The sequence below is a fragment of the Sinocyclocheilus grahami genome, unplaced genomic scaffold (genome assembly GCF_001515645.1).
Source record: "Sinocyclocheilus grahami isolate Dianchi unplaced genomic scaffold, SAMN03320097.WGS_v1.1 scaffold106.1, whole genome shotgun sequence".
In the NCBI taxonomy this organism is placed as follows: domain Eukaryota; kingdom Metazoa; phylum Chordata; class Actinopteri; order Cypriniformes; family Cyprinidae; genus Sinocyclocheilus; species Sinocyclocheilus grahami.
In genome coordinates this window covers 1,490,016-1,512,400 of record NW_015505285.1, presented here as the reverse complement: position 1 = coordinate 1,512,400, position 22,385 = coordinate 1,490,016, and the positions used below count along the sequence as shown (strand labels likewise).

General features: G+C 37.7%; 2 protein-coding genes across 4 annotated transcripts in view; one reads left to right on the top strand and one right to left on the bottom strand.

The window, feature by feature from the left end:
* Nucleotides 1-14,348, bottom strand: part of wdfy4 (WDFY family member 4) — a 46,221-nt gene extending 31,873 nt beyond the window's left edge. Inside the window, exons 1-19 of the mRNA XM_016276766.1 lie at nucleotides 14,151-14,348; nucleotides 12,887-13,132; nucleotides 11,575-11,686; nucleotides 11,115-11,221; nucleotides 10,639-10,791; nucleotides 10,236-10,425; nucleotides 9,529-9,718; nucleotides 8,468-8,628; nucleotides 7,082-7,543; nucleotides 6,883-6,984; nucleotides 6,344-6,534; nucleotides 3,977-4,560; nucleotides 3,642-3,732; nucleotides 2,840-3,054; nucleotides 2,642-2,727; nucleotides 2,286-2,505; nucleotides 1,340-1,416; nucleotides 886-1,104; nucleotides 623-801 (exon numbers count right to left, since the gene is read on the bottom strand). Coding sequence (XP_016132252.1) covers nucleotides 623-801; nucleotides 886-1,104; nucleotides 1,340-1,416; nucleotides 2,286-2,505; nucleotides 2,642-2,727; nucleotides 2,840-3,054; nucleotides 3,642-3,732; nucleotides 3,977-4,560; nucleotides 6,344-6,534; nucleotides 6,883-6,984; nucleotides 7,082-7,543; nucleotides 8,468-8,628; nucleotides 9,529-9,718; nucleotides 10,236-10,425; nucleotides 10,639-10,791; nucleotides 11,115-11,221; nucleotides 11,575-11,686; nucleotides 12,887-13,132; nucleotides 14,151-14,171 — 3,606 coding nt within the window. The 5' untranslated portion in view covers nucleotides 14,172-14,348. The remainder of the gene's footprint in view (nucleotides 1-622; nucleotides 802-885; nucleotides 1,105-1,339; nucleotides 1,417-2,285; nucleotides 2,506-2,641; nucleotides 2,728-2,839; nucleotides 3,055-3,641; nucleotides 3,733-3,976; nucleotides 4,561-6,343; nucleotides 6,535-6,882; nucleotides 6,985-7,081; nucleotides 7,544-8,467; nucleotides 8,629-9,528; nucleotides 9,719-10,235; nucleotides 10,426-10,638; nucleotides 10,792-11,114; nucleotides 11,222-11,574; nucleotides 11,687-12,886; nucleotides 13,133-14,150) is intronic.
* Nucleotides 14,349-16,960: 2,612 nt separating this feature from the next.
* LOC107588731 (ankyrin repeat and protein kinase domain-containing protein 1-like) lies at nucleotides 16,961-21,468 on the top strand. Of its 3 annotated transcripts, XM_016276953.1 has the most exons (8): nucleotides 16,961-17,251; nucleotides 18,425-18,560; nucleotides 18,692-18,802; nucleotides 18,913-19,045; nucleotides 20,400-20,578; nucleotides 20,926-20,999; nucleotides 21,080-21,239; nucleotides 21,341-21,468. In XM_016276953.1, the coding sequence occupies exons 1-8, from the start codon at nucleotides 17,146-17,148 to the stop codon at nucleotides 21,438-21,440; spliced, it is 999 nt and encodes a 332-aa protein (XP_016132439.1). In that variant the 5' UTR covers nucleotides 16,961-17,145; the 3' UTR covers nucleotides 21,441-21,468. The 3 variants fall into 3 exon arrangements, with proteins under 3 accessions (XP_016132439.1, XP_016132441.1, XP_016132440.1); XM_016276955.1 differs by lacking the exon at nucleotides 21,080-21,239 and having other exon boundaries at nucleotides 16,962-17,251; nucleotides 20,400-20,474; XM_016276954.1 differs by lacking the exon at nucleotides 21,080-21,239 and having other exon boundaries at nucleotides 16,962-17,251.
* Nucleotides 21,469-22,385: the final 917 nt, after the last annotated feature.

Below are 22,385 nucleotides of genomic sequence, written 5' to 3'. Positions count from 1 at the left end.
CCAAGAAAGGCGGTGGGTTACGACCAATCCTGGACCTGCGCATGCTGAACCGGGCCCTTCACAAGCTCCCGTTCAGGATGTTGACGCAGAAACGCATCTTTCAATGCATCCATCCTTTCGATTGGTTCGCAGCGATCGATCCCAAGGACGCGTACTTTCACGTCTCGATTCTCCCTCGACACAGACCGTTTCTCCACTTTGCGTTCGTATTTTCGGCCGACGATTCGTGCGTAGAATTCGGAATGGGTAACGCTCACATTGTCCTGAGACCCCGGCCTGGATATGTGCCCAAGGTTCCCACCACGCCTTTCAGGGATCAGGTGGTGAACTTGCAAGCGCTGCCCCTGGAGGAGGCAGACCCAGCCATCGTTCTGCTCTGTCCCGTTCGCGCTCTATTTATACCCGCGCAGGGTGTACGTGGCGAAACACGCATGCCAACTGTCATTGGCTTGTTTAGTTTACACTCGAAGTTGATTGGGCTCTCGGGCGAGATCCCAATTCGTCAGTCAAGACTGACGTAACGTCTCCGTTCCCTCCTTCAGGGAACGAGGGTTACACAAGTAACCGAGACGTTTACAGTATGTCATTCAAAACTATCCTTAATTTAAATTCCTGCACAAACCTTTGCTTTTCCAATTGCTGTTGCATTCAGATAAACAGTGGCTAAACAGCTCTTCTTGATTCCTTTGGCCATAACCAGACAAAGATGGTGCCATTGGCCTGGTATCAGCTGTTTGGAACATTTGAACCGCACTGAGGATGGTAGCGCGCTGGGAGTCTGCTCGTCTGGCTCCATCATGTCTGTAGAATAAAATAAATACTGTAAATAATACATGCCTAAACTAAAGGTGTAAATAAAAGGTCATCTGAAGTGAAGATTTTCACCTAAGAACTGATAAGGTTCCTCCTCAGTGGAGATCACCAAGCAGCCGTCGGTGGCAGAGATACTGACAGACAGGCAGCTGAACTGCTGCTCAGCACGAGACATGTGGCGCACTACCGTGAGCAGACGCACAGGGTGGGATTCGCAGGCTGAGCTGAACCTACAGATCATAAACCAGCAGGAGAAAGACAGGCCGGCTGAAGGAGGGAAGCCTCTGCAGTCTGCAGAGATAAACAAGAGGAGATTATATAAGAAGAACAGGATCTGTATATTATAAATGCATAAATGAGTAAATGAGACCTTTCTGATGCGATAAATCAATTTGGAACTAATATTTTATTAGTTTATTAGATTTTCATACCAAAAGAATAATTGTATGTCTCATGTTTTAGATGGGGTTTCCATTTGAATCTCAGATTATTTTATGCAACAATGTAATTCTACAGATTTTCTTACCAGTGCCCAAGCCTCCTGTAGAGATAAAATCTGCACTGACACCTTTTATTGTGGCAAGTGATGGCAGAAACAGACATCTGTGGAGACAAAATTGTTAGTGGTCATTTAGCATAATAACTAAGGCTTAATTAATATTTCAGTAACTCTACTTCCAGTCTTACATTTGGCAATGATTTAACCTCTGGTAAATTTAACCTCTGGTCCAAAACGTGTGCCATTCAACTTTTCTTTTTTCAGTTTAAATCACCACTATGTTCAATAATTTTATTGTCCCTAAAATAATGGTTCTCAACTATTGCCCAACATAATATTCAAAGAAAATTTCTATTAACAGAAACTTAGAGGGTCAATATACAGTATGAATTTACCCATTAATATTTCAGTAACTCTACTTCCAGTCTTACATTTGGCAATGATTTAACCTCTGGTAAATTTAATCTCTGGTCCAAAACGTGTGCCATTCAACTTTTCTTTTTTCAGTTTAAATCACCACTATGTTCAATAATTTTATTTTTATATAAAAGTCCCTAAAATAATGGTTCTCAACTATTGCCCAACATAATATTCAAAGAAAATTTCTATTAACAGAAACTTAGAGGGTCAATATACAGTATGAATTTACCACAATCATTTTGATTCCAGAAGTTTCAAGAAGAGTATGTTATATAAGACCAATAGTTATTGAAGAGGAAAATGAGATTTCAGTTAACTTTCTTACTTAAGTTATGTATAATTAATGTATTGGAATATTAAATATCAAAAAAATAATATGAATATCAATTGTTATTCATTTAAATAATCTGAAGGCATCCTGTGTTGCCACTGTGTTGTCAAGTTTGCAGGCCCCAGTGGCCCTTTGCCCCTGGATGACAACCACCGCTTTAAAGGACACAAATCTGTATTGTTCTAAACCAATTCATTTCTGAGGATATCTGCAAACACATACCCATAGCCACTGTCTGTCATGTCAAACTCCACAAAGGAAGGGGAACTGGAGACTTTGTGTGGCTGAAAGCTCCGTGGCGATGTGATAGAGACAAGACTTATGATTCTATGAAGAGGAACTACCGTCCCACTGTCTGAAGATGTTTTCAGTAGACTGAAACTTCTTTTCATTGCCTTTTTTAAGGATTTCCTGTTATCCTCTTCAGAGTCTTTCGTCTGGTCTGCAATAGATAACAGAAAATTGTGAAAATCTAAATAGTCTCTTCAATCAAAAGATGTAACAATAAGATCAAATGTTTTTCATAAAACAGGAAGTAATCCAAAAAGGAAGTCTGTGAGGATTCGGAGGAACTGTACTTGTATTGTTGTTGGCCTCTTCACAAGAGACAGAAAGCCGATTTTCTCCACTGCACATCAGAGGATCCCCAAGACACAGGAACCGCCTAAGATAAAGCACACTATTGTAATGGCATACAAAATATGTAAACCTACATTCATCATATCATATATTCAACATTTGTCATGAGGAATGCATTGGCATCTGCTTATGCTGACCTGAGGCACTTGTGATCCATGGACTGAGATGCCAGTTTCTCAAGGATCCGTACTATGGGCAGATGTAGCGAATGGGAATTGTCGATGAGGATATGTTTGCAGTGAGTCAGCAATGTGGACAGCAGACCAAACTCACACATGATCTGCCTGTTTCTTTCTGACTTCACCAGAGTCTGCACGTGATGAGCCACAGCCAGTTGTAGCTCTTCAGACAACTAAAGGAAAGAATGTCTGCAATTATTGTAGTATATGCTCAAAAACTAACACATATTTTAAGGTTTTGGGTCAGTAATTTTTTTTTAAAGAAAATAATACCTTTATTCAGCAAGGATGCATTAAAGCGATCAAAAGTGACAGTAAAGACATTAATAATGGTATAAAGTATTTCTATTAATACATTTAGTTTTTTCGAACTTTCTATTTATTAAAGAATCCTGAAAACTGTTTTTAACACTGATAATAATAATAAGAAATGTATCTTAAGCACCAAATTAGCATATTATGATTTCTGAAGGATCATGTGACACTGAAGATTAGAATAATGTATAAAATCTAACAATTAAATTAGAAAACGGTTCTTTAAATTGTAATAATGTGTAATTGTAATAATAAAAACTTTTAAAAATCTTACTGAGGCCAATTTTTGCACATTTTGCTGGACTGACATTAAAAAAAATTGCATTTTGTGCACACTTCTATGCTGTTTATTTGTTAATTTAATCCAAGGCCATTATTGCCTCTTAATTATTACACCAAATACAAATTATGTAGAAGATATGAACATGTTTGTGGTTTTACTTACACAAGGGTCACTGGGACAGTAAATACTAGGCAGAAGAATCATGATCAGCTTAACAGCTCCAGGATGAAGAATGGTGATGTCATAGTAAGCCCTGAATAAGCAATGACATGTTTAACAATCACAGACAGACAGAAAAAGCAAAGCAGAAACTGTCCCAGTATTGATTTACTGACTTTTCAGGTCTAGACATCTGTATCAAAAAACTATCATGCTGTGCAGTTTATTTTTTTGGAATTATTTATATGTAATTGTCCAGACAAAACTAAACTAACCTAAACAAAAACAGACAGCAATCTCATTTCTATAAATATATACATATGATTGAGAGCACCTACCTCCCAGAGTCTGTTGACTCAAATGAGACACTTGCGGCTCTGGTGTGATTGAACGCCTCATCCTCATTGGATGGCTCCCCTGTCCTCTGACTCTCACCAGCCTCATTATTATCCTGCAATCCTGTGCATGGATCTGCAGCCAAGCTCACACCGGTAGCAAATTGCTCCAGGAATCCCAGTAGTTTAACACAGTCTCCTAAAGGTGGTGGCAACTGAGGTTCTGGCCTCTCCGCCGCCTCCACAAACTTTTGGAAAGTCCTGCAGTCTGAGCTTTCTTTGTCTGTTTCCATAGGGACCCTTCTCTGGAAACAGCCAAGCTGCAGCAGGGCATCACCCAGTTTCTCGCAGACTCCGGTTGTGTGGAAAAAATTGGCGTTGACGGGGTGCACGTGCACAGCAAGGGCGAGGGTGTGTAGGGTGAGGAGCAGCAGCTCAACAAGGCTCTGGCGGCTCAATGAGGCCCACGGTCCCATTGGTGCCTCCATCAGAGATCCTTCCATGTCCACGACTATGGAGAGCAGGCCAGTAAAGCCTCCAGAAGTGCGGAAGGCGTTCCAACTGTTTTCCAGAACTTTCATGATAGACTGTCCAAAGGCAAGGTACAAGGGATTATTACAAGTACACTACTTGGGTTGGTAAGTTTTTTTTTTTTTTTAAGTCTCCTATGATCACTAAGGCTATATTTATTTAATCAAAAATATGGTAAAAATTTTTTTTATATTACTACAATTTAAAAGAACTGTTTTCTATTATAAATGGAAAATAAAATGTAATTTACTTCTGTGAAGGCCAAGCTTAATTTTCAGCAGCCATTACTACAGTTTTCAGTGTCGCATGACCCTTCAGAAATCATTCTAATATGCTGATTTACTGCTTAGGTAACATTTCTTTTTATTATCAATGTTGAAAACAGTTGTGCTGCTTAATACTCTTGTTGAAACCATGATACTATTTTAGGATACTTTGATGAATGTAAATTTCAAAAGAACAGCATTTATTTACAATAAAAATCTTTGCAACATTATAAATGTCTTTAGTGTTCCTTTAATCAATTTAATACTTGCGGAATAAAAGTATTAATTAAAAAAATGTCTTATTGACCTCAAACTTCTCAACAGTAGTGTACTTCAAATGTTAATGCTTTTCAATCAGCAATATCACTGGAATTAGTTACTAGGTTTTACTATGCCCATACCCAGTGTTCAGAATATCTGTTTGGATATAATGCATCACTATGAAAAGAGAAACGGGAGGGGTCTCCTGTATCGAAGAGCCTAGCACAAAATGGATGAACCCTTATTCAATCTACCATGCTAATACATCAAAGAGCTAATGTGTCATAAAATGAAGCCCAAACCTAATTAGGACCAATAGAAGTTATCAGAATGGCTTTGACACATTTCACAGAGTGGTCGGGGTGAATCCAATTGTCAGCAGCCTTAACCCAGTTACATCTTAATGGTCTGCAGGTTAGTATTCCTGCGCTTGAATCTAAAAAATGGGCATGTACAGTAACTGAATAACATAGTTATGCATAATTGGATTTCTCTCACATTCTCTGATCTGATATTCCTCATAATTTTGTGTGTGTCGCACCACAAGGCTGCAAGCTTAATCAAATGAAGCTTGAGTTAACAGCTAACAGTATATTAGCAAATCAATCTGAATTTGGCTATAATGGAATCAGGCTCCCAAAAGCTGATATAATAAATTCACCGGCTCATTATGCTTCAACCATGTTATAATTTGTTAGAATTAGGAATGGAAGCTGAATTTACAGACAGGTACATGATACCTGAGCTCAGTTTAGTTTTAGTAGGAGTCCTCTCACCATTTAGGTGGCCTAATGGTTAGAGAGTCGGACTCATAACCCAAAGGTTGTGGGTTCGAGTCTCGTACCGGCAGGAATTGTAGGTGGGGGGAGTGAATGTACAGCGCTCTCTCCCACCTTCAATACCACGACTGAGGTGCCCTTGAGCAAGGCACCGAACCCCCAACTGCTCCCCGGGCGCCGCAGCATAAATGGCTGCCCACTGCTCCGGGTGTGTGTTCACGGTTTGTGTGTGTTCACTGCTGTGTGTGTGCGCACTTTGGATGGGTAAATGCAGAGCACTAATTCCGAGTATGGGTTACCATACTTGGCCACATGTCACGTCACTTTCACTTTCACTTTGTCACTTTCACTCAGTTATAATCCAGTCATGCTTTGGAATTACCTGTGACTTGTATTTCAACATGTTTACATGCGTAAGAAATCAGGAAAAACCAGGAAGTCATAAATACATATGGAAAACCGCCCTTTCAGCAGGCATATGTGACTAAGCATGTGGGTTAGCCAAAAATAAAAAGCAGCAAAGGAATAAATACCTGTAAGAGATCTTGTTTGAGTCTGATCTCGCTCTCAGTGGAGGAGCAGAGGGCTCCGATGGCGGTGCTCATGTATTCCTCGGGATTGACCTCCGACAGCTGCTCCAGGATGCACAGAGCAGGACTGCGGAACTGCTCAACATCCAGAAAGATCTTCACATAGGGAATCATCCCTAAGTCCCTGATAAACACTATTAAATCAAAGAGACTGATCAGATACAGAATAATGACTTTGAATGTACTGTGGTTTCAAACTATTTACCTCAAATTATATATTTTTAATTTATTATAAAGTTATTTATTTATTCTAAAATGCTATTATTGATCTATTTTAATTTAATAGTTTTTAGTTTTATTGTAGTTTATTTTAATTATATCCTGCACACACTGCAAATAATTGTCACAAAGAAATGGCAAGTAACACATTCAATTAAATATACAAAAAAAATATTGTAAAAAAAATACTCCAATACACTTTTCTTTAATTATACCTTCGATTTTTTAAAATACTAGTTATAAAGAAAATGACTTCAACTAACCAGTGTTTCTGACTGACTGGAAGGCCAGGGCTGCAACCACATTTAAAATGTTGGTGGTCAACTTCCTCTCATAGCTGTCAGCCTTCTCCTCAACTTCATTCACTGTCAATAAATAAGATCTCAAATCAGGATCAGGCATCTGCATTTCAAATAGTCTTGTTTCCGTAATTCAAAATACAGAGAAATCCAAAAGACTTACCAGCAACACCAGCCTTTCTGATTATCTTTGCCCTTCGTTTAAGCTCATACAACAGTTGTTCCATCAGTCCTCCATCACTCAGGACTTCAGACAGCAATCCACTGTGCATGATGAGCCTGTAGAAGCAGTCCAGAGCTGCGACGTTGAAGGCCTCTGAACAACCCTGCTTCAACACAGCTTGGACCTTTCTGATTGTCTCATGTGGGATGTAGGAGAGCTGGAGGATGACGGTCTCAAGCAGTTTGAAGAAAATTAGGTGAACAGGTGGCGATTTCTGCCACACACACTCCGCCAGCTGAGCCAGAGACTGCAGAGACCACTCCAGCAGGAAGAAGTTAGCCTTTTCCCAAGACCAGATCATCTGGATGGTGTGCAGGATTTGGCCACAGATCACCGTGTTGCCTGACCGCAAGAAGGAGGACTGGATGATTTTGAAGGCTGTGAGGTTCTTCACTGGCGAACCTGAAGATATAAAGAAAGTCAGGCATATAGAAAGTGTAAGGGAAAAAAGAAGCAACTAGTTAAGCATTTATTTACAGACGTTCTAGTCAAAAAAACGAAGTGTACAGTGAAGAATGAGAATAAAATGAGAAAACATTTAAATTAAATTAAATTAATTAAATTAAATAAGCAAATAAAATTATTTGTACAGCAAAAATAAAATAAAATAAAATGATCTTGATAAATACTGATTTGAGATGTAATGAACATGACTGTCCCAATATAACTTTCCAGCATGTTTGAGTAGCATAACCTTACATTCATTGACTTTATGTATACTATACAGTAAATACACAATTTGTAATTTATATTTATAACAATTTGTAATGCCATTCCTAAAAGTATATAGTGAGACAGCAGCATTATTGATGCCATTACATACATCAATGAGCTCATGCAAATGAGTAACTCTGCATCAAGTATCACACTTATGTATCACACTTTTGCTTGCCGAAAGCGTGTGAAATGGCATGCATTAAAGAAGTTAAACCACATTTAGAACTATATCAACATTCAAATGCATCAACATATGAAAAAGACTGATTGGCTATTTGGAAAAAGGTGATCTGATGTTTATGGCAAATAAATATAGCTGCAGAGGGTAATAAGATTGAATTTCACCCATAATTAAAATCACATCAAAATCAAATGAAATAAAGGTTAAAAAAGGGCTGTTTTTCTCTCTCTCAGGAGTGAGGTGCTCTGGTGGTGATGAATGGAGAATTGCTGTATGGATGGGGAGAATGGATGCAGGGTGGCTTAACCGGGTTAGTGAGGAGAGCTACACTTCATCATCCTGGACATAATTGCCTTTTCTATGGCGTTACTGTGAGGTGGTGGAGCAGAGATGCAGAGTGGCACTCATTGTCTGTCATGGCGGCTTACCGTTAGTCAGGGTGGGGTCGAACCTGAAGCCTGGTGGTTGGGGGTTGTTCACACATATGGCGACCTTCAGCTCAGCCTTGCCAAAAAGCGTGAATGACGCGATGAGGCCTAGAAGGTCTTGAACGGCTAGGAAGTGCTCTTCTGTCACTTCCTCCTCACAGCTGCAGAAGGGCAAAAATATGTCAATATGTCCTTCTCAAGTAAACACAGTATGAATGAACACTACTGTTTAAATGTTTAGGGTCAGTACAATTGTTTTGAAAAAAAATTATACTTTTACTTAACAAGGACCTATTAAACTGATCAAAAGTGACAGTAAATAGATTTACAATGCTACAAAAATTACATTTCAAATAAATGTTGTTCTCTTGAACTCTATATAAAAATCCTAAAAAAAAATGCATCATGTTTCCACAAAATTATTAAGCGGCACAACATGACAATAATTAGAAATGCAGCAAATCAGCATATTAGAATGATTTCTGAAGGATCATGTGATACCGAAGACTAGAGTAAAGGCTGAAAAATCAGCTTTGCCATCACAGAAATAAATGATCTTTTATAATATATTAAAATAATAGGTGGATATAAGTACGAACAAAATAATGTTTTCACACAGGTTTTACGAACAAATAAGTGTGTACGCATGCTTAGTGAATGAGACCCATTGTTCAGTGAGGTCAGTCTTGTCCTGCAGTGACCCTTGCTGCGAGGAAACGCAGACACAGTGAGTTAGAGAGAGCTGGCATGAACAGTAATGTAATTGAGCTCAATTTACTGCTAATCTCATTACGAGCTCTTTAATTATTGAATTCTGCAGCATTCACAAAGAAACTTACAGGAGGAAGGAGCTGAGACTGAGAGGAAGAAAGAGAGTAACAGAAAGGAATGGAAAGTACCTAAGAATGAAGTAATCAAATGCTTTTTCTGAAGGTGGTGGTCCACCTACTTGTTAATGCATCAGACATTTAGTCTTCAGTTGTGTGCCTTTCACATCTGCAATATTTAGTGACAGTCCCCTACTATATTTAAGACCCCCCACCCCAAAATCATGAATTTACCGTAACAAGATGGCCTGAAAGATGTCATAGCCATCATTGTTCTCAAATTCTTCAAACAGAGCAGGGCTGACAGCATAAGAGTCCTTCACAAAGCTGAAAACACTCACGGCCACCTCAGATAGAACATGACCAGGGACGTTCTCGCTAATCTTATGCATGTTCTGGATGCAGATCTTCATGCAGTTACTAGCTAAAGAAAACAAAACACCAAAATAAGTGTAAATAGTAATACACTTGTAGTAGTAAGTACCTGAAGTATATACTAACAATTCAAATAAACATCACCAACAATTCAGGAATTAAGTCTCCCTAAATTAGCCTGCAGATTTGTTCTTCCTGTCACTAGCTTCAAGACAAGATGTCCCCAGTCAAACATTCTGACTTGATTTTCTAACTGAAGCCCTGCCTAGACCTAATGAAGAATTCAAATAAGCATCATGTGAAAGTAAATCAAAATCATTGTCATCTGACGATGTGCTTACAGTGCCTATATCTATATTTATCTAAAATATAATAATTTTGTAGTTGATAAAATTTGATATTACCTATAGTACACTTATTACACCCATGTACTTGTTCTATAAACTAATTGTGAATCATTTTAAACCATTTATTATGAAAAATAATAAGATCTAATAGGAATGCTCTCATAAGATACATTTATTTGGACAAAGAATGGGTTGGAGCTTGTGTGTGTAGTTGTTGACCTTGCAGTGCAGGTACAGTGTTGTGAGCTTGTGCAGCAGACACTGCTCTGAGCACACGAGACGCCTGCTGTCTCCATGAGGGGCTGCACTGATCCCACAGTAAGGTTAGAGAGATGATCACGCTTGAAAGCTCCCGAGTCTCCATCAGAACCTCCACGAAACGCACATGCCTGCATAGCTGCAAGATCATCTGAGGTTTAAAGAGACATATTTCTCTTACTTTGACACCAATGCATTAAATATTTTAGATATGCATGCAAACTTTGTATAAATTTGCAAGTTTGCTTCTGAAACTGGAAGTGCTAATGGGGAAACATTTTCCCATTTTGATACACAAGTTGAGTATTTGTGGTGTAACTGATTCATAATATAAAACAAAAAATTTTTGTCAAAATGTAAAAACCTGAGTAAGAGTGTCCTGAAAAGAGCATTTGACTTCCTCTTTGACATCATTGCGAGAGATAAAGCTCTCTTTTCGGGGAGGCAAAGCTACAAACAGATACAGACACTTGACTAACGATGCCGGAAGACCTGTCTTGATCATAACACCAACCTCCTGTTAAAGAACACAAAAACTTCCAGTCAAAACATGACTAGACGGGATTTTTCTCTGTCAAACAGAGGAATGCTTTCAATGACAGATCAACTGTAGGCATCTGAACACTGAATTTTGTAATAAAACCATAGCAAGAAAAAGGAATTTTCTAGGAGAAAATAATTATTACTTGTTACCTTTTATACTGAATGGAATAATTTTTACTCAGCAATCATGAGTAAATAATCATGAGCAGCAGAACTGCTCTTTATTACTAAAACAATAGCAATGTAATTATGGAGCTGACTGCATAAATATAATATAGGTTTAATAGTAAAACTTACAGAGTCTCTGTTAGACAAAAGATATATTGATTTGAGCAGAAGCCATCCTTGGTTGCTTCTGACCTCTGACCTCTGAAACAACTGCTCCAATTCATATCGGGCTTCCTCTATTTTAAACAAAGCCATAAAAGCAACAGACAGCACGATTAAAACCATTTGATCTTAGATCAGCACACAACAGATAAGTAAGGTTTTCAGTTCCTTCAACACCAACATCCATTTTGAATAATAATTTCAACTAAACACTATAATAAGAAATGAACACAAATGCATCACACGTAATAGCAAGGATGGTCAACATTATCATGCAACTTATTCTGCCACATGTTTGTGAAATAAAGAAGTGAGCAACTTCCCTACAAACACCAACAGAACCTCTCAGTTAGCTTTTTGTTTGGCCTTTAGTGACCTCACCAGTGCCACTGCCAGCTACACCTTTGCAAATGTTATTTTTGGGTACCTGCAGGCTTTTCTGCCACTCTCTGCTGTATGTGACAGACAAGAGCTTCTCCAACCTGCAGCGCCAAGCCCTGGAGGTCCAGATCATCAAGGACACTGCTGCTCTCTGAGACCTTATAAAGAGTAAGTGGAATAATTATTTCTGCTATTTAAACATGAACACAATAAATTAGGTTTGATATGTTTATGACATGTTTCTCACAAAGGCAATCATGATAATAGTAAACTGATAGCATAATTAGCACTTATCACAAGGAAGAAACAAAAACATCTAAGCAGAAGTGAACTTCCAACAGTAAATATTTTCATAGCAACACAAGTTTCATTTCCCTAAGCTGTGTAAATATTTCCACATTCCCAACTTCAACCCCTACTTCTGTGTGACTTTTCAAGCGGATGTGGTGCCTTACTCCTTACTCTATGGTTGGTTAAATCCCAGTAAGAATCCAGCAGTTGTAAGTCAACAAGTCACACGTCTGTAAACCCCCACACGTGCACACACACTAAGCCTGTGAGCGTGATTGCATTTCAGTAGGTCATGTGTGTTTGTCAATACAGCAACAAACTAGACCAACTGACACGTAGTGACAGATCACTGCTGGAATTTAAACAGGAAATGCAAGATTTTAGTTGAATCTGTGTCAGTGTGATGCAATCTGCTTCTGTCAAAGGGACAAAAAATTCATCCAATCACTCACGGGCAGCTAATATAATGTAAAATTTAAGTTCTTAAAGAGATTAGATCTCAAGAATTTATATGACCAAAATACGTTATAAATCAAGTGTTTAAATATATATACACTACCATTCAATGTTTCAGGGTAGTAACTTCTTCTTAAAGAAATTAAAATGTAAAGGCTTGAAATATGCTATTTCAATTAAATATTGCTCTTTCTATTCATCAAAGAATACTGTATCATTTCAATACTGTAAATATTAGAATGCTTTCTGAAGGATCATGTGACACAGAAGAAAATTTAATTTTGACACCACAGGAATAAATTATTAGGCTACATGTTAAAATGTATTACTATTGAAATGACTATTTTACTGTTTTTACTGTATTATATACAGTATCATCTAATAAAAAAGCATTGGGATTTTAAAAACATTTTTAAAAAAATCTTACCAGCCCCAAACATTTGACCAGTAGTGTGTATGTGCATGTGTGTCTGTAAAATATATGTATATATATTTGTATATAAACTAAATATATTGTACGTAATTAATCATATTTGAAAGACTGCCAATGGATGATGTATGTTCAACTGAATAATCAGTTTTCCTCCACTCCTCTCACTGATTTTCTGTACCTGGATGAACAGAAGCAGAAGTTGGGTGAGCTCTTGGTCTCTTTGTTCTGGTGTCCATTGGCTTATAGTACCCAGCTGAGTTAGTTGATCTTTCAGAAGCACCACTGGATCCTCATGTGCTTTCAGGTCCCCATTTGTCTCACTTTGGATTTGTGTCGTTTTCACTTCTATGCTCTCTGAACTCTCCCCTGACGCACTAAGTTCCCCGTTCTCCTTATTGATTCTGTCCATTTCTGCAACTGGCTCCTTAAAAAAAAAAAAAAATATATATATATATATATATATATATATATAATAAAAATAATGGGATAGTTTTAGGTGAAACACCTGAGACTTTGTTCTGATAAAACAAAAAAACTTTTTTTAGGAAGATGCGACAAAGGAATTTACAGTATAAACATTGAAACTGAAGCATCTGCCAATAAACGTTCATTAAAAGGCAAATCTGCAATTGCCTTCTTTCTGTTACCAAAAGACAGCAGTAAGTTGGAGGGTTTTCCTGTAACTTACAATCAGCTGTTTGCATGTTAATGGGATCTTGTGATGAGCTTGTTTTGCTACAGAGGACAATTCACATTCCTGAAGAAATGACATGTTTGCACTGCACATTCCCACCAGTTTATTCACTCAACAGCTAAATACAGCACATGAATGTCATCTCATTATTTTATTTAAAGCTTTGACCTTGGTAAATATTCTTAATACTCCACAGTAGTTGGCTTGCTTATTGTTGAAATGTTTAAGCCTGATACAAACAAATTAGTTCGAGGGCAAACAAATCTATGGGGTTCCATTTGTGTCAAAAATGAATCGACTGCTTTGTGTTTTGTACTATACATTTGTCTTTGTCTACAGTCATTGCCTACTTGTTCAGGTAAATCAGTATATGTAGGCGTGTATGTTGTGTGTTGACGTCGTCTTAATCTGTCGTCCTGCCTGCTTTTTCTCTGTCATTTAAATACTGTCGTCCTTATTGTCGTCTTGTTCAGTCATCTTGTTGTGCAAATCAAGCCTTTCAAAGTATCTAACTAAAATCAGTCAAGCTTCCTCGTTTATTTTTTATCTTTATCATGCTGTCCTCCTGGAAGTTGAGTCTCCAAGCAACAGAAATGCTTTGAATGCACTTAAATGAGAAATACAAATTAATTATGACAGCAAGCAACCTCACAACAGCAGCTGTCAAAATGAGTCTGTTGAGTCCTTTCAAACTAATATGAACCCCAGGCAAAACTCCAGTTTAATCAGTCTGTAACCCCACACATACCTGTTGTTTGGTGGGTGGCATCTCAAGTCTTTGCTAAGGCTTGTGTACGTAGACCTATGGCTGGACAGAAGGTTTTCCTCTGGCTTCCCATGTCACAGCACTCAGTGAGTGGCCGGCTGAGACATGCCTCCTAATCTGGTTGACTGAACTTTGCACAGTATGAAGCTCTGACATCAACTGCGCCTGGTCATGTGCCTCACTTCCTAGTTCCTAGTGAAAAAAGGAGGACATTGCGCATATGTGTGTGTGTGTGTGTGTGTGTGTGTGTGTGTTTCCTCCACTTCAATAGACAAAGTAGGATCAAGTGAAGAAGACTTCATTGAAGCAATACGTCTGATTTTAGTTATATTTTTCCAAAAAGGAGATTAAAAATCGACCAATCAAAAATGAGTTTGAGAGAACGTAAATGGTGTCTATACATTGTGGTGTTTAAAGTGATTGTAATTTTCTTCAAGTAAGCGCTTGAAAATGCGTAAGATGTTGAGCAACAGGGACATCATGTGGTAATTTACGATAGCACAAAAATATTACACTAGACAACATGGAAACTGTTAAAAAAAAGAAAGAACATATCTAAAATAAGAACAATGAAAATCACCTAATGACTAAACAAAGTAATAGATTAAACACTCGTACAACTGATATTTATCTGATAGACTCGTATGTTTAGATCATTTTCACATTAAACAAACTGATAGATGTGCTTCTTTTTCTATGGTTTTTGATGTTGCGTTTATCTGTCGATCGTAAAATCATCAATTCACAAAAGGTCAAACTGTCACGAGCGCGTTAATCCCTATTTTATATAAGGTATCGAGTTCTTAGCTAGTTTAGTTCGGCATAAACACAATTAAAATAAATAAATGAACTCACATACACACTTGCTGTCTTGCAGGACAAGACAGTCGGACAAATATTGATCTTGTCCTTATTTTGAGCGCACGTGACTTTCTTAAATTAGTAAACTATTGTCAGTATAAACATTCCGTTTATATACTCAAACTTCACTTTGCGCATAATGGAAGTCAATGTTCTACTATTTAGAGTATATTTTGATTTGATTTAAAGTATATTATTAATTTGTACTTTGAAACTGACTGTGAGACGCTAAAAACACAGGAAAGATTAGTCATATGATTAATTCCTTTTTTATTTCTTTACTCCTTTTTTATTTCTTAAAGAATATTTAAGTTTCAGTGGCGTTATTTAGGTGTGCAATTTCATCAAGACGTCTGTAGCAGACTCAGTGACCTTGTCATGTGGTACCTGTGACGTTTCCACGCGCTGGTGTAGCTGAACCAATCAATGTCGTTTGCGGTTGCATCATAAGGAAACAAATTAAAACCTCCCTCTCTCTCTCTCTCTCTCTCTCTCTCTCTCTCTCTCTCTCTCTCTCTCTCTCTCTCTCTCTCTCTCTCTCTCTCTCTCTCTCTCTCTCTCTCTCAATTTCAATTTCAATTTAAGAGTGCGTTATTGGCATGACAAAAATTATACATTTGTATTGCCAAAGCAATTGCAGCTGGACTGCTTACAAATTGTACACATATTTATTAACAGAAAGAAAAAGAATAATAATAATAATAGTAATAATAATAATATATAAAAAGTATTAAGCATGTAGTGCAAAATGAATTACTAATGTATGTACGTATATAAACTAGAAATAAAAATAAAATAAGGGATTAGACATATTTACAGAAGCAAAATATACATCTAAGTAATATAATACAGTAATTTGGTATAATATAATGTAGATGTGCTGGAAACATCAGATCAGGGCAGGTTGAGTGTTTTCTCTTCTATGGTGACAGGCAGACACATATTGAGCAGCAAACACACAGCAGTTCTTCTGTTCTCCTAACAGATACGGCAGTTTCTCCTGGTTTGAAAGAGTTTTAAATGTCTGATGGATCTGCTCTACTTTATCATAGAACACTGTCTGTATATCTGTGTATTTGGGGCATTCTGTTAGGAAGTGCAGCTCTGTTTCCATCTGATTCAGATCACAGTGTGAACACAGTCTCTGCTCCGGTGGCAGCCATGTTTTTCTGTGTCTGCCTGTCTCTATCATCAGCTTGTGTCCGCTGAGTCTGTATCTGGTCAACGTGCTTCTCAGTTTCTTATCTGACATCGTGTACAGATACTCTGCCATACTGTACTCTCTCTTTAGGGCCAGATAGCATTGCACTTTACTCTGCTGTTGTGTTTGGGTTTGCCAGTGTGTGATGTAGTCCTGTTTGATTTGTGCAGTAATCTGATTGATTCTGATGCTGTGATTCAGAGCAGCAGTAGATGTTAGTGAAGCATCAGGACTGAAGCTCTGGATCAGCTGAGGGAAGGGCTTGCTTTCTTTGCTCATCTCTTGGTATTGCAGGGTTTTATAATGATATGATTGGGGGTCACGGAGCTTCAGATGTTTCCAGAATTTAATTGCCCTTTTTTTGTATCTTTATGATTAGAGGATATTTGCCTAATTCTGCCCTGCATGCATTATTTGTTGTGTGCCGGTGCACGTGTAATATATTTTTATATATTATATATTTTGAGTTCTGCATGCAGGGTCTCAACTGGATGTTTTTCTTATTTGGTGACATCTTGATTTGGATTTGTCAGTGGACCCCACACCTCCCTGCCATAGAGGGCAATGGGCTCAATTACTGATTCTAAATCTTTTGCATATTTCAAACGATTATCTTTTATTAGATTGTCTGGGATTTTGGGCCGCCGAGCCTATCCCTTCCGTCCACTGGTTGAACATAAACCCCATCCACCAGAGGGCGGAGTTTCACTTTAATCAGTACAGCGTATTTACATATGATCAGATCCGCTCACTTATCGACTGCCTGATAATCTAACGGGAGGATATTATGGTGTACGTAAACTTTTCCACTGCACCAGTCGTAACAGAACAATTAATATATCCTTTATAATGAATTTCTTACAGTTGGTCAAGAGTTTCTTCAGCCTACAGAAGGCGTAAATACATGGTGGCAGAATGCTGCAGGCTTCAGGAAGTTGTCTATTTGAATCGATTCAACGGAGGGAGATCGATCGAGTTTCCCATTTATTACAGCAGGATCGAGGAGTTTTGAAACAAAAAGGTGAGTGTGACAGTGACAGATGATGACAGAGATTGTAAAGTTACTGATCCTATGTTTACATTTCTCTTTAACCTTCCTGATCCTATTCAGGTCAATGGAGCGTACGTTAAGCGGGTTTTTTCTATTATTCTTGGATTCTTTAACCCACCTATCGTTTGCTTTATTATCTATTTATGGCCACTCGATTAAAGAAAATACCTAGATGTGCGATCAATTTTAATGCATTTGTCGTTTTAATAGCCATGCTTCTTCCAGACTGTTTCCGATACCTATTACACTTTGTAAGATGTTCTACCCTTCGACAAATGTAGTTACCTTGATAACCATATAGTACTTTTTTTTATTATTATATATACACACACAATTATTGTTACTTCAATGAAACTGTCAACACGGTCGTCAAACAAGGGGAATTCAACAAAATGACAAATACTCTGAAAGCTGTAGTAACTGGTATTTTGACTAAATTATGATTAATAAATATTTGAGAATTGTTGATTAACAGGGAATGAACCTTCTGAGCTCTATAAAAATAAATGTTAGTTGTGATTTAAGTATGTAGTGCAAGCTATTTGTTTAGATTTATTTCAAATGTAACTTATTTACCCAATTGGAAACAGGATGAAAATATAGAGCTAGGCTAATTGTTCAGCAAGAGAATTTGAGTTATTACACGAGTATGTCAACACATTTTGACGTCTTTGAAATGTTTATATGTTTATAATAACATAATATTGATTTCTATAATGTGACTGGCTAGAATGTTGTAAAAGAAATTCAAAACCAAATAATACCACAAAACATGTTGTCTCTTCCTGGATGATTAGTCATCAATGAGCTGGTTTTGTTTCCTAAATGGGTATTGTAAAGACTAAAGAAGAAAATAAAAATCTATTTATTCATATACAAACAAACTGACTTGACTATAAACTCTAGGGATGCACGATATATCGGCCACCATATCGGTATCGGCCCATATCGGCTCATTTTTTCTGTTATCGGTATCGGCCAAAATTTTCATATCGGTGCATCCCTAATAAACTCTTATAGCTGATGTGTTATATCCATGTTAATTGTCGACTCATGTTTTTGGATGGTCAAAAACCTTTCGTAGTAGCATGATATTTGTGTTTCAAGGTTAGTGGTTGTTGTAAACTTTTCAGATTTTCGCAGGTTGGGGAGGTTTCACAGCCCTTCACTTTGCCGCTCTCCATGGAAACCGGCCAATGGCTGAGCTTCTGCTGAACAGCGGTGCTGATCCAAACATTCCCTGTGATGCAGGACAAACCCCTTTTCACTTCGCTTGCAGGTACAAGAGACCTCATCCATCTTATGTTTGTAAATTTAATTCAAACATCCATCATAAACTTTGCTTCTCCTGAAAGATCATTACACCAGCGTCCTATGAAGAGGGCTTACTGTACTGTGTTATTCTAACAGAAATGGCAATATTTATATCATGCACAAAATGATGCAGCACGGTGCAGACTTACACACAGTTGATGAGCAAGGGAAAACGTCTCTTCATCATGCAGTCGGTGGTGGAAGCGTGTAAGTAACTGGGCCTGTTACACTAGAATGATAAGAATTGTAGTTTTGGTGTATACTGCATACTCAAATATACTGTTGCATGTTCTTCTCTCTTTCTTCTTCTTTCTCAGTATTGCCACGCAGTACCTGTGGGAGACAGGAATGTTCCGTTTCACAGATGCCGATAACTTTAAGGTCACTCCGCTGCATTTAGCAGCTTCCACAGGCAATTCTGACGTAGTCCGCTATCTCCTTAGAGCTAATGTAAGAACCTTTACTTTACAGCATTGCTTGTAGTTCTCTTACAGGGTACAACTGGAGTAAAAAGACACCAAAACACTGATAGGAGAATGCAGAATGCCTGAAAATTGCTATAAATTGCTCCTATCAGTGTGGAAATTCATTGCATTTCTTTCATTTTTTACTTTCAGAACCAGCTTTTACACTTCTACTATTCCTAGAGAGAGAATCAAAACAATGGCATTAATTTGTTAAATTTCTTCTCTTCCTATGGTTAAAACTTTCCTTAAAGGGTCAGCGCCGATAGCAGTGTGCTGACATATGGCGCAGTTGTGCTTCGGGTGTCCCGAGATCGAATCCCGGCCTCGTGGACTTTTCCCATTCCCACCCCCCATCTCTCTCTTTCACTCACTTCCTGTCATATCTCTACTGTCCTGACAAGGAAAAATGCAAAAATGGCAAAAAATAAATTAAAAAACTTCCTTAAAGGAATAGTTTGCTGACAATGTACCCACACTCTTAAGGGCCCTATCATACACCTGTCACAATGCGGCGCCAGGTGCGATGCAAGTGTTTTTTGCTAGTTTCAGCCCGATGCAGTTGTCATTTTCACGTCCTGTTGTTTAAATAGCAAATGCGTGCTGGTCTGAAAACGAGGTGTGTTCAGACACATTGCTGGCGCGTTGCTATTTTGAGGCAACTGAAATAGACTGCGCCGTTGACCAACAAAAACCTGGTCTAAAGTCTGGTGCAATATTTTTTCTTTGTTATTTAAAGAGCGCGTTAGTAATATGCGCCTATAGACAGGTGCACAACGCATGTACACTTTGCTTATTACACACACAGGGACAGTAGCAGCACACAAACATTTTTAAAAATTAAATTCCGCCATGTAAATACCGAACCCGCCATGGTGCGAGCGCAACTGGCTTTTAAAGGGGATGTGAGATGAGACTCTGATTGGTTTATGGCACGTTACGCCCAAAACACACCCATTACTCATTAAGAAAGTAGGGATAACCCTTTTAGACCATTTTTCCCGTCGTTAAACTAGCAAAAGTGGATTCGGACACGCCCTAAGCGCAATTGCGTCGTGCGCTTTAGACCATGCGCTTAGATCGTTAAAAGAGGGCCCTAAGTGTTGCATCCCGTAGACAGACATTAAAGAGACTGGGAATAATAGGCTTTGCTGCGTCATTGTCTTACATTATTATATGGTTTAAAGCTAATCCTTTACAGTGCTTTAACACTCAGATATCACAATTTATTTCTTTGTTTATTTATATGTATTTAATACAATTATAGTTTATTAAGTGCTTGCATGCCTTTTGCAGCGTTTCAGATTTTTTTGCCACTTTTGCTTTAAATCTTTAACCAGAGATGCACGCCAGAGGCAGTTGACCACCAGGGGGCGACAGCACTTCACGTGGCTGCAGAGAAAGGCATGATTGAGGTGTGCTGGCTACTGTTGAAGAGTGCCGGACTCCACATTTTACACATGAAAAACCACACTGGCCTCACACCTCTAGACCTCTGTAATCAAGGGAATACATTTAGGTCTGTTGAGAACCAATGAAAATGTAAAGACTCTATTTATATTAATCGATTTATTTATATAACCCGGATTTGTCACAGACTAGGATATTTGTATATATTTTTTGAAATTCATTGAATTAAAAAAATTACATGGTCAAACCAGAAAACGCAAAGAATTCTTTACTTAATCTGCACTGCAATTAATGTTTAGTTTTAAGTAGGGCACATGTAAAAAAAAAAAAAAAACTGACAGTATTGCAGTATTGTTTTCTACTTGTTGTGATTATTGTTACTTTGACATTAATGGGATTTTAAATTGTTAACAGAATAAGATTATATCTACTTTTTTTCCTCTAATATTTATGTAGACATCAGCAGCTCTCCAGGATTTTGATGCATTTCAGTCAACGACCAAAAGATCTGATTCCTAAGGACTCGTATGGTATCACTGTTTCTTTTCCTTTGGGTTTGTAGTATAATGATATTGATCAGCTGTAATTCATGAAATGGTCTGTTCTGCAGTGATGTACTTCTGGATGCTGCTGTTACCGTCTCTCAGCGGAGCTGCTGTTCTCATTATAGCTGCGGCTCTTGGTGAATATGGGGCTATCTTTTCTGCAGTGCTTTTCCCCTGCATGGCAAAAGTTATTTCTCAATATCATAGACTGAGCAGCTTTCAAAGGTTAGAGGGTTGTGATTGGAAATTGCATTGCTTATCACTGCTAATATAAAGGATGATGATTGCATAATGACCTTTTTTAATCTTTTTCATTTGGACTTTAGGTTACCAAACCCTGTTTACCTGGGAACACTGACTGCGGGCCTAATTCATTCCATAGCTTGCTTTCTCTATAAAATTTTACCTAATATCCTTTACAGATAGCTTATGTCATCAATCTCTTTCAAAAGTTGAAATCTTTTGGATGTTTTGTCAATTATTCCTTGACCGCTGACGTTTTTGGCCAGCTTATACCCTCTTAAATTTTTCACTTGTCCATTTTTGTGTGCTCGCTGGACTTTTTTTTTATCAAAGTAGCTACTAAACACTGATAATACAGTTAAAGCTAAACGAGGGATGAATAAAAAGTTTACCTAAAAATAAAAATGTTATTTTTTCACCCCCATGTTGTTCCATTATATTTCTATATTTCGAAAAATATTTATATGCAGCTCTTTTCATAAATGACATAATGACCATGTCTGTCAACCTCAAAAAATTATAAAATCACCATGAAAATAGCCATATTCTAATTCTTCTGAAACTTTTTTTAGTTTATTTTTTATTAATTAATTACATTATTTTTATTTTATTCAAAAAAGCACACAAATCATATATAGGTAGACTACTTTTATTATATCTTTAGGTTGTTTCTGGCCTTTGTTATATGGGGAATATCAGAAAATTCTTCAAAAATTATCTTTGTGGTACACAAAAAACAGCATGTGGGTGTTTAACCCATCAGAGTGAGTAAATAATGACAGAATTTAATTTTTTTTTGGCCAGTCTAACCCTTTAACATCTGTTTTTGTTTTGTTTTTGGAAGTGATTTGCAATGAGCAAAACCTTGACTGAAAAAAAGCTAACGTAGCGTGAAGGAGGGAAATATAGAAGTATAACTAAAATAGTACACACAGGCACATGCAGATACAGTCACTATACTAAAGAGCCAATTAGGAGGGACAGCGAAGGGGGAGAAATGATAGAAGCCCTTCTGTTTCTGCTTCACTGAATTATTGAGTGTAATCATCCAGGCCTTTAATGGTTGGTCCAGAGTGGAATTAATTTGGGTGGTGTGGGATAAATAATGCATTATGGGTAAGGGTGGAT

Coding starts and splice junctions, on each gene's coding strand:
- LOC107588731 (XM_016276953.1), top strand. CDS start 17,146: ATGCTGCAGGCTTCAGGAAGTTGTCTATTTGAATCGATTCAACGGAGG. Junction 17,252..18,424: donor AGGAGTTTTGAAACAAAAAG/GTGAGTGTGACA, acceptor AGATTTTCGCAG/GTTGGGGAGGTTTCACAGCC. Junction 18,561..18,691: donor CCTTTTCACTTCGCTTGCAG/GTACAAGAGACC, acceptor TTATTCTAACAG/AAATGGCAATATTTATATCA.